We start from the raw sequence: 11,163 nt of genomic DNA on the forward strand, positions 1-11,163 counted from the left end.
GAAAAAAATTAATTTTAAGAGAAATTTAAATTTTTTAATTTAAAAAATTGTTTAAAAATCTGGATTGTATGGCTGGAGAGATACTAGAGCAGGTAGAGTGCTTGCCTTGCATGTAGAAAACCAGGCTCAATTCCCTGGCATCCTCCATGGTCTTCTAACCCCCGAGCTAGGAGGAAATTCTGAGTATCACCAGGCATGACCACAAAAAACAAAATAAAATAAAACACACAGCACACGAAATCATGACTAATATGATAATGACAAAGCCAAGCACACAACAATTTTTAAAGACTTTTATTTCATTTCCCACAAAAAAATATTCATGCTATGATGGCCTATTTTTAAAATCCCAGTGTAAACACAGAAAAACATGCTAAGAGGAATGCCTAAAATCTTGCTGGATCATTTATCCATTATCATAATAAATAAATTAAAAACAAAGGAACCTCATTCTGCACTGGGTGGGGTGAGCCCCTCAGGTCAAACGTGTTTCCTATGCCTTGAGAGGGTTTTTATGAAACTACTAAAGCTAAACCGGCTCACAGCAATTTCATCATGATTTTGTCCAGTTGGATCTAATTGATGCTGAACTCTGACTGCGGTAGGATGCCTGGCTGGGATGAATATGAGCCAGCCATAATCTGCTCTGCCAGTCCCCTGACACCCCCAACCCGGGGAAGTTTCTCCTAAGGGTGGCAGGAGGTGTGCTCCACGCCCCAAGCACAAAGAACTGGAAACAGACAATGCCCTGTTGTTCTCACTGAAGAACATGTCCGTCCTGAGACCTCCAGGGGTCCAACCCCATGTGTCAGGCAATGTCAGTGTTGGTCAGTGTCCTGGAAGCCAGGGTCCCATTTCCTGGTCTTTCGAGTCCCTTCATAGTGACACGTCACCCAGTTCTCTCGGTCATCACCAGGCTGGGTAGAGCAGGTCCCACTTTCCTTCTGGAAGCTTCTGAGAAGTCACAGGCCTCTGTTTTCTGCAGGAGTCTTGGGCGCTGGGGGTGTTAGCTGGAGCCTAGTGAGACCCGGTTCCAGGCCCTGCCTCTGGGATGTGGCGAAAGGACCCCCTCACTCATGGGAGGAGCACTGTGCATCTTGGGCCATGGGGGAGCTAGCCACCATCCAGCCCTCAGCAGGGAAGGCCCAGGCTGCCTGGCTGGCCATGGAGTAGAGGGTCTGCACCAGGCCTGTGAGGGGCACCCGGAGCTGAGTGAGCAGGGCCAGGTGCTCGTGAGAGAGTGGGGTGTAGACCTGCTGCCTCCGTACCTGCACCACATCCTCATACACAGCCTGGGACAGGCAGCGCAGGGTCATCACCAGGCCTCGCCGGAGAGAGGGGCGCATCTGAAGAGAGGGGTGCCTGTGACGAGGGGAGCGTTGGACTCTGGGTGACTGAGACTTGAGCTTCTTGTTCACAGGGGTGATGTTGGGTCCCGGTGACAGGGGCCTCCTCTGAGCTCTTTGGGGAGAGGAAACCTTGTGGGCCTCTTCACTGCAGCTGTGGTGAGCAGAGGCGGGGCCCTCTGGGAGACTGGCACCTAAATTCTCCCCATTGTACTCTGCATCTGAGAGGCTCCCTACAGAGGAAAATACTGGTCAGAGACATGGCACCTCATTTCCTGAGGAACCCCCCAGTCCAGGACACAGCAGGACCTCCTCCCCGGCCTTCTACCTTGTCCTCAAGGATCCCTGGGGCTCCCAATGGGCTGCCCCATTGAACAACCCTCGAAAGACCTTGACTATGACCTGCCCCTTGGCGGTCCCTGGGATCCTAAAGCAACACCCACCTGTTGTGTGGGGCGGGAGGCTCCCCCGTCTCCTCTGCCTCTTCCAGCCTCTGTCTTCATCTTCCTCAGAGCTGTTTTCTGACTCTGACAACACAGTGAGAGTAAATCCCTGACACCCGGAGGCCAGGAACTCCCCCCAACCCCTCGACTACCCTGGGACACCATGTCCTTCTACCTGATTGGTCTGCGAAGCTGCTCTCACCCCAGGCCTCATGATCCGTGTGCTTGTCCTCCGTGCTCTGGGGCTCTGGACCTGCAGACAAATACAGAGTTTGGGTGTCAGGCTAGTCGTGCAAATTCCACAGAGGCATTGCTGTGGATCCCAGCTCCGAGGCCACCTCCAGGCTTCAGGCACTCAGTCCAATCCAGAGCCTCCACCAGGGTGGAATTTAGCCCCGCTGGAAGGGATTTCTTACCTTTCTCCCTCTCTGAGTTCCAGCCAGAACAGGCCTTCTCTTGGAATGGTGGCTTTGAAGCGAGGTGCTGGAGCTCAGGTTCATGAGGGTGGAGGTCTTCAGATCCGGACGTCATCCTGAAGCCAAAGCAAGGTCCTCTCTCGGCCAGATCCAGGTCTTCACATCCGAAGCAAGGAGACCTCTTCTCGGCCAAGCGAGGTTCTGAAGCCCTGAGCACGCAGACGACCTTCACTCTGCCAGGTCCAGAGCAGGAGTGGTGGATGAAGAGAGGACTCATCCTCTTATAGCACTGTGGGTGGGCGGAGCTTGCTCCTATTGGTTGGGAGATTTAGGCTTCTGCCCAATCCTCATAGCCCCGGTCTCAAATTCCCTGGGATGCGCCTGAGGCAGGGCTTAATCTTTAGGGCGTGACAGTCCTCTCTGCCTTCCTAAGCATCTAATTCATCTTACAAATTGACATAAATGACCGAGTTCGAAGAAAAGGGTTTGTTTCCAGAGGATGGCTGAATATTGCCGAAATCTCCACGAAAGTATCAAATATGTAAACAGGCTTATATGTCATCATGTCCTGTTGGTCTTTTTTTGTTTTTGTTTTTGTTTTCGGCCCACTCACCTTGGTGCTCAGGACTTGCACCTTCTCTGTGCTCAGGGATCACTCCTATATGGGGGTTGGAGAGATTCCTGAGGTAAGACGCTTGCCTTACACAAGGTGAACCCAGGTTCACTCCCTGGCACCACAAATGATCCTGAGACAGCAGCAGGAGTGACCGCCCCCCGTCCCGCGTCCCCACCAACCCAGAACTGGGAATCAAACGTGAGCACTGCAGGATGTGGCCGAAAACAAAAACAAATACCTGTGGATAAGAGTGATCCTAAAGAGGTAAGGGTGCTAGCCTGCACGAGGCCAACCTGCATTTGATCCCAGATACCCCATTTGGTCACCAATGCACCACCAGGACTGATGTCTATGTGCAGAGCCAGGAGTAAGCCCTGAGCACCACCACTGGGTGTGGCCCCAAAACAAAAATAGACAAAACAAACAAACAAAAAACCCCACCTGTTTGTCTTCATTAATATAGAGACCAACTTAGATCAGCTTTTCATTCTGTTTCTATCCATGGAACAGGAAGCCACGTGGATGAAAAGGAAACCATGGCCTCTCATCTATTGGTTCTTTCCTCGTGTGAAAATGTGCTAGTTTGGGCCAGAGCCATAATATAGTAGGTGAAGTGCTTTCCTTGTCTGCAGCTGAACTGGGTTTCCTCTTCAGAAGGTACCTGAGCCCCTCCAGGTGTGGTCCCTTATATAGAGCCAGAAGTAAGCCTGAGTAGCACTGGGTATGGCCCCCATCAAAAGAAAACAGGCAAGAAAAACCTGAGTACATATTTGCAGGCTCTTGAATATCAAACTTCTGAAAGATATTATTTATTCTTTTTAGCATGCCTCCTAGTTCATATTTTCAAGTTACCCAAGTTCCCAGAGCCCCACCAGGAATTATCCCTGAGAGAATTAGCATTCAGTCCTGAGCACAGCTAAGTGTGGCCCCAAACCAACAACAACAGGAAAACCAAACCAACATAGAGAAATAAAGATTTATTATTTGGGGAAAAATAGTACAAGTGTCACTTACATGGATCCAACCGAGGTTGGATCCCTGGCATCCCATGGTCATCCCAGCACCAATGGATGTTTTCCTGATGAACACTGGGCCCCCCTTCCATTACCTTCCTGGGTGGCCTGAGAATTCCTCAAAGGTGGGTCTCCAGCAACATCGTGACTTCAGGCACTGAAACAGATGCCCGAGAGCACCAAGTCCCAAAGAGAAAAAGAAAAGAGTTTTGACCTGTGCCCATTTCAGGCAGAACATTGAAGATCCTTGGGAATTTCCTTGTGCCCTGAGGTCCCAGAGTTTTTTGTTATACTTATGAAGTGGTTTGAGGGCTGCTCCTAGGATCTGAGTTGAAGCCTTCTGGAGCCCAACACCTGCAGGGTGAGGATCGGGCCTGCGTTCACTCACCCCTGCCCAGTGGTTTTGTCAAACCCACAGGAACAAATCTTTCCTTTGTTAGAGTGTGACCAGATTGGTTGGGGTGGGATTTGCAGAAGGTTTTGTCTCTGGAGCTAAAGGCAATGTGAAAGTTTGGCTGTTATTCGTTTGGGGCATCCCCAGCAGTGTTGAGAACAACCAAAGGTTTTCTGGAGGCCAGGAAGGACCAGGAATTGCCCTACATTCCTGTGCATACTTGGAGCTCACCAGCCCTTTCCGCTCTCCCTGCAGGCTGGCATGAACTTTCATAACTTCAGATCGTGAATGAATGTGCGTTTGGTATGAGTGTCTGTGCGTGTATTTAAAAGAAGAAACACCTGCGGAGGATTCACTGTAATCATGCAGGGCTTTGGAGGAGATGCACAAGGGTATCTGGCGGGCAGAATGAGTACTAACACCCACACCGTAGTTCCTGGTTCACAGCAAGAAAACATGGGGACAGCCTGGAGTCAGGGGCGTGAAATAAGGCAAGGAGACTTCCTTGTGAAGTTTATAGGACTTTCTGCGCCTCTCCAGCCATAAGAAAGGACAGTGTCCTGGCAAACACGACACAGCCTCTGACAGGAAGTGAATACGACATGTGCTCTGAGGGCCTCCGTACAGGAAGAGCATCAGAAGTAGCTTCACCTGCAACTCTCTTCTGGCAGCCTCCCTTTTAGGCCACAGCACCACTGGAAGGATATGGGAGAATCTTCAATCCAAGGGTGTTTCTCTCTGGGTCCTGCTCAGGTGCTTTCATGGGAGCCCTGGTAGTCTTGACATTTATGTCTCTCAGTTGGTGAAAATAAACTTTTGCTGTTGTTGTTGTTGTTGTTTGTTTCGGGGTCACAACAAGCACTACTCAATATTGACTTCTAGCTCTGTTAGGAGACATTTCAGGAGAGACTTGGAGGACCATATGGGATGCCAGGGATTTGAACCGAATCCATGTTGATCACATGTATGGCAAGCACCCTACCCACTATACTGTCCCTCTGGCCTGGAAAAATGGTCTTAAACGTCCACGATGGTCAGTGGCATTCCTGATGTTCACGCCAATAAGTTGATGTTTTTGTTTGGTTGCTATTTTTGACACAAGCAGCTGTTCACATGGATGACTCCTCGTTTGGTGCTTGGGAGTCATTCCTGGTGGGGCTCAGGGGACCACGCAGTCCTGGGGATCAAACCCATGCCTCCCTCAGGCAGATTGTGAGCTCCAGTCCACTGATCCATTTTTGGACCCATATTTGTCTTCATGCTTTGATTTATCACCAGCAGGAGTGGAGGGCTTGTGCTTTCTCTCGATTGTTCTCCGGATAGTAGACCAGGAGAGGGACACACCTTTCTCAGTCCTTTTGTGTCTCTCAAAAAGTGACTGACCTTAAACTTTCCCTGCAAGCACATATAAAATCTCCGGTTTCTACTGATATTTGAAAAGGAGTTTTAGGTGTGGATTGAAGTGATCTGGTGTTAGCTTCAGGAGGAGATGCCTAACCCTGCCTGCAGCTGGGAAATGCCTGAGACAGCAGCCCCCTACACAGTAGACCGTTCCAAGGGTGCTCACAAACTCCTCATTCAGTGCTGCAGTTTCATTGCTAGATCTTTATCTTCACTTTCTTCTTGAAATTGGTCTACAATGTCCTATAGATAGGTCCAAGAGTTAATATAGTGGGTAAAGCACTTACCTTGCAAGCAACAGACCGGCTTTTGGTCCCCTGGGCCCCATATGGCTCTCTGAGCGCCTCCAGGGGGATTCTTGAGCACAGAGCCAGAAGTAAGTCCTAGGCACCACCAGGTGTGGCCCCTAAATAAAACAAAACAAAAAGTTCTATATACATCTTGGTTCCTTCTCAGACTTAGCTTAGACGTTTTATAGACAATTGACTCTTTTCCCAGAATTAATTCTTCACTTGCCAGAATTCACTAAGAAACTTTCCACTTCAACAGCCAGAGATACACCACAAAAGACTCCCGAATGGGTCAGCATGATAGTACAGTGGGTATGGTGGTATTTGCATGTGGCCAAACCCAGTTAGATACTCGAGCACAAACCCAGGAGTAAGTCCTGAGCATAATCAAATATGGCCCTAACCTCCACCCCACAAAAAAAGAGTCAGTTTTTCAATAACCTGCAAACTACAATGCTTTCAGGAGACACAATGATATCTATTAAGCACAGCATAATCTAGAGTTAGAAAAACTTTCTATTCCACAGTTTTCATTGGGATACACTATTGCTTCACTAGGTTGCATGATGCTTTGATTTATACTCAACCAAAAGTTTCTTATAAGTATAGGAACATTAGAGGCACAACCCACTCCTTATAATATCCTGAAAATGCCACCTGTAATACCATCTCTAAAGAAGACTATAGTAAATGGTTTCGAATTGACAGACCCTAATTACCACTAAGGCAGGATTTCTTTTTTTTAAATTTTATTTATCTATTTATTTATTTTTTTATTAGTGAAACACCATGAGGTACAGTTATAGACTTTCAAATTTTTGTGCTTGGGTTTCAGTTATACAATGATCAAGTACCCATCCCTCCACCAGTGCCCATCGTCCCATCTTCCACCACCACAGGTCCCAGCATCCCTCCCATCCCCCACCCCCATCCCACCTTGCCTTTTTGGCAGGGCATTCCCTTTTATTCTCTCTCTCTCTCTCTCTCTCTCTCTCTCTCTCTCTCTCTCTCGTTTTGGGTCCTGTAGTTTGTAAGAGAGGCATAGAATGGCAATCATGTTTGGTCTATAGTCTACTTTCAACATGCATCTCCCACCCTGGGAGGATCCTCCCCACACGCTTTATTTGGTGCTCTTTTCTCTATCTGAGCTTCCTGTTCCCCTAGCACGTGTGGCTGGCCTCCAAGTCGTGGAGCAAATATTCCTGGTACTAATCACTCCTGGGTTTTAGTCTCCCATTTTGTTGCTTTATGTTTCCTAGATGAATGCAATCTTTCTGTGTCTATCCCTCTCTTTCTGACTCATTTCGCTTAACACGATACTTTCCATGTAATACCACTTGTATGTTAATTTCATGACATCATCTTTTCTAACAGCTACATAGTACTCCATTGTGTAAATGTACCAAGGTTTCTTTTACCAGTCATCTGTTCTCGGGCCCTCAGGTTTCTTCCAGATTCTGGATATTGTAAAGAGTGCTGCAATGAACAAACAAGTGCAGATGTCACTTCGACTATACTTTTTTGCCTCTCTGGGATATATTCCCAGGAGGGCCACGGTATATTTTGAATGAAAAAGACAAGTACTGAATCAACCTGTGGGGATCTGAATGGAAGAGCTTCCTGGTATGAATTTCGTGTTTTTTATTATGTAGCCTCCCATCTTGGGCTTGAGCGATAGCACAGAGGTAGGGCGTTCGGCTTACAAGCGGCCAACATGGCCGACCCGAGTTTGATTCCTCCGCCCCTCTCGGAGAGCCCGGCAAGCTACCGAGAGTATTCGATATGCCAAACACAGTAACAACAAAGTCTCCAATGGAGACGTTACTGGGCCCGCTGGAGCAAATCGACGATCAATGGGAGGGCCTTTATCTTTATCGTTTTAGCCTCCCATCTTGGTTTTCCTGAGTTCTGCTCCAGGTTAATTTGATAAACCTCTGACTTTACTGGACATTAGCTAATCACAGGCGTAGGATTCCTCCCTTGCATTCACCTGTAAAACACCCCACTCCTAATCCCACCGAATTGGGGTTAGATCATCTCAGCATCGGAAATGTGTAGAGAAACAAACATTCGATCTGCTAATACCAGTGGGACATGTGGTCTGTGAACCCAGAGACAGGCTCTAGGGAGCCCCCTCACATACCTGTGGGGTCATGTCTCACACAAGCGCTTGGAACATTCCTTCATTTCTGTGCAGAGGGAGATAGAGATGCAGCTTTGCAGTGGTGACATCTGCAAAGCTGCAAAAAAATCTGCAAAAACCCATAATATTGTTTTATATTATATTATATTGTTTTGTTTATATATATTATATATATACTATATAATATTTATATTATATTTTATTATAATAATAGTGCCTTTTTGAGGTGGTGACAAATTCACAAATAACCACGTATCTTACTACACTTATTTAAGAACTAAAAAAAAAATACCCCAGAGAAACCAAAAAACCAAATGTAAGAAAATGCCTGGTAGCAAATATCACTTTGGAGATGAGTGTAATATTCCTATCTCATGTTTGTAATTCAGTTCATTCTATTTACTTACTTTTTAGTTGTATCACCATAAGATACAGTTACAAACTTTCATAATTAAGTTTCAATAATATGAGGGTGGAGCAACAGTACAGCTGGGTAGGGCGTGTTTGCTTTGCACGAGGCCGACCTGGGTTCAATCCCTAACATCCTGTATGGTCCCCCAAGCACTACCAGGAGTAATTCATGAGCGTGGAGCCAGGAGTAATCCCTTAGCATTGCTGAGTGTGACTCAAAAGCAGTAAAGTAAAATAAAATAAATAAAAATTTTCGTCATACAATGGAGCACCTATCCTTCCACCAGTGCACATTTTCTACCACCAGTGTTCCCAGTTTCCCTTTCACCATCCCCACCCCATTCCGCCCCCTGCCTCTGGGGCAGGTAACTTCCTTCTTACTCTCTCTCTCTCTCTACTTGCGGGCATTATGGTTTGAAATACAGATACTAAAAGGCCATCATATTTGGTCCTTTGTCTACTTTCAGCATGTATCTCCCATCCCTCCAACCATCATTGCCTTAGTGGGCCCTTCTCCATCCAACTGCCTTTTCCCCCAGCACGATAGCCTGGTTTTCAAACTGTGGAGCGATCCTCCTGGCCCTTATCTCTACTATCCTTAGCTAATTGTCTCACATTATGTTACTTTATATTCCACAAATGAGTGCAGTCATTCTATGTCTGTCTCTCTCTTTCTGACCAATTTTACTTAGCATGATGCTCTCCATGTGTAAAATTCTGTCTTATGGAGGTTTTATCTCATGCTAAAGAGGAAACACACAACATTTGAAATGATGCACTAGCTGTATGCATTTATTATTTACACATAGATAGCCTGAGAACACGCCTTAAGCGATTTAAAAAATTAAAATTTCACCAATTACAAGCAAAAGAGAGGGGGATGGAACAATAGCACAGCGGAAAGGACATTTGCTTCCACCCAGCAGACCCAGGTTCAATTCCCAGCATCCCATATGGTCCCCTGAGCACCTACAGGGATATTTCCTGAGTTCAGAGTCAGGAGTAACCCATGTGAATCGCTGAGTGTGATCCAAAAAGCTAAAAAAAAAAAAAAAAGTAAAAGAGAGTTTGTTGGCCTCATTATCTGTCCATGATCTAAAACATTTAGAAACAGCAAGCAATCAAAACTAGGTTTAAATATTTACGTTTGAGTAAAAGAAAAAAGAAACACTCTTCAAGAAAACTGGGAATAATGGTTTAAAAAGTGAACTGATCCCATTAGTTAGTTAGTAATCAATGTATCTGGCAACGTGTAAGATTCCATTCAAGACAATTGGTTTCAAAATGTGTGAATTAGAGTAATAGTTTTTTAAACAACAACAACAATAATAATAATAATAAATTTACTCCTGTGCAAACAGAAAATTCTGTTTTGGAGGTGAAATCTCATCCTCAGAGTTCCAGTCCCTAACCTGCGCCCACTTTGCACTCTCTCTAGCTTCATCTCTTGCTGGATTGCTAGATTGTTCACGCATCCCCCAAGGAGATGGGGAATACCACCCACAATCAAACACTGCTGCAGTTTGTGCGAAAGCACACATTTTGCAGGTGTCAACAAGTTGCATCACCTACACTACACAGCTCCAGCTCTGGTGCATGGTCCAAGGAGTTGGAACTACCCTGCGTATGGGTATGTATATGTGTGTGCATGTGTATGTGTGTGCGAGTCTGCATGTGTCTGTATGCTTGTGGGTGTTTGTGCGTGTGTGCCCGCGTGTCTCACACCGTGAGAGGGAGCACGTCCGTTTCCAATGGACCTCCCGCAGCTCTCATCACCTGTGACAGTGGGGACCTCGGTGAGGAAGGAGCACCGGCCCTCGCCTGACACGGCCAGGCACGAGGATGAACAGACCCGACGAAACTCTGAGGGTCTATCGGAGCAAGGCCCGCTGCCCACGCTGACACGGCCCTCACGTGGGAGACTACTTGGCACCCTCCCACCCCAGCCCTGAGAGATCGCGTCCCAGAGCCCGGCAGGCGCTGTGCTCCCGAGGGGACGCTCCCAGGACAGCCTCGTTGAGTCATCATCGAATGTGTGGCCGCATGGGCCGGGCAGCAGCTTTTGTCCCTGTGAGGTTCCTGCCCAGTCCCCGCTTCTCTGGCTGTGCTGGCTCACACCTGCCCCACAGGGGCCAGGGTCATACCGGGGCTGGAAGATGAAGACAGACGTGATGACGTGGACATGGTCCTTAAGTTGGGAACAGGGAAGCTCTGGGACACAGCAGGGGGGCAGGGATAAGGGTTATGATGAGGGGTGGGTGTTGAGAACAGTGGAGGTGGGAGGTGAAGGAGGTAGAGGCCACCGTGGGGACCGACGGGAAGCGTGGATGCGGAGTAAACGTGCGGAGTTGGAGAGACGGAAACGACTGTGCAGTGATCAGGGCTCCTGGTCTACACGGAGCTGAAGCTCAGGGAATAGCCATGACTCCTCCAGGCAAACTCATCTCCCTGTGGGGTGAAAATTGACGCCTCGTGAATCCTGAAACGGAAGTGGGCAGGAACGGAGCTGGGCAGGGTCTCAACAAGAACGTTCTGCGGGTGGTGTTGGAATTACTGGCCTTACAGGCCAGACAGGGGTTGAAGAAATCCAACCTTTGATTTCTTAAGCCACTCTATCTCTCTGGCCATTGGATGAACCAAATTGTTGACCCATTTATGAACCAAATTGTTGACCTATTTCATATTTTTTT

General features: G+C 47.4%; 1 protein-coding gene across 1 annotated transcript; it reads right to left on the minus strand.

The window, feature by feature from the left end:
* Positions 1-1,070: 1,070 nt before the first annotated feature.
* On the minus strand, positions 1,071-2,482 carry LOC130043275 (protein FRG2-like-2). The gene is made up of 3 exons (XM_056135532.1): positions 2,206-2,482; positions 1,965-2,042; positions 1,071-1,579 (listed from the first exon to the last, which is right to left on the minus strand). Exons 1-3 carry the CDS (start codon positions 2,480-2,482, stop codon positions 1,071-1,073), a joined length of 864 nt encoding a protein of 287 aa, XP_055991507.1.
* Between the last annotated feature and the right edge of the window lie 8,681 nt (positions 2,483-11,163).

The sequence above is a fragment of the Sorex fumeus genome, unplaced genomic scaffold (assembly GCF_029834395.1).
Source record: "Sorex fumeus unplaced genomic scaffold, SorFum_2.1 ptg000122l, whole genome shotgun sequence".
Classification (NCBI taxonomy): Eukaryota; Metazoa; Chordata; class Mammalia; order Eulipotyphla; family Soricidae; genus Sorex; species Sorex fumeus.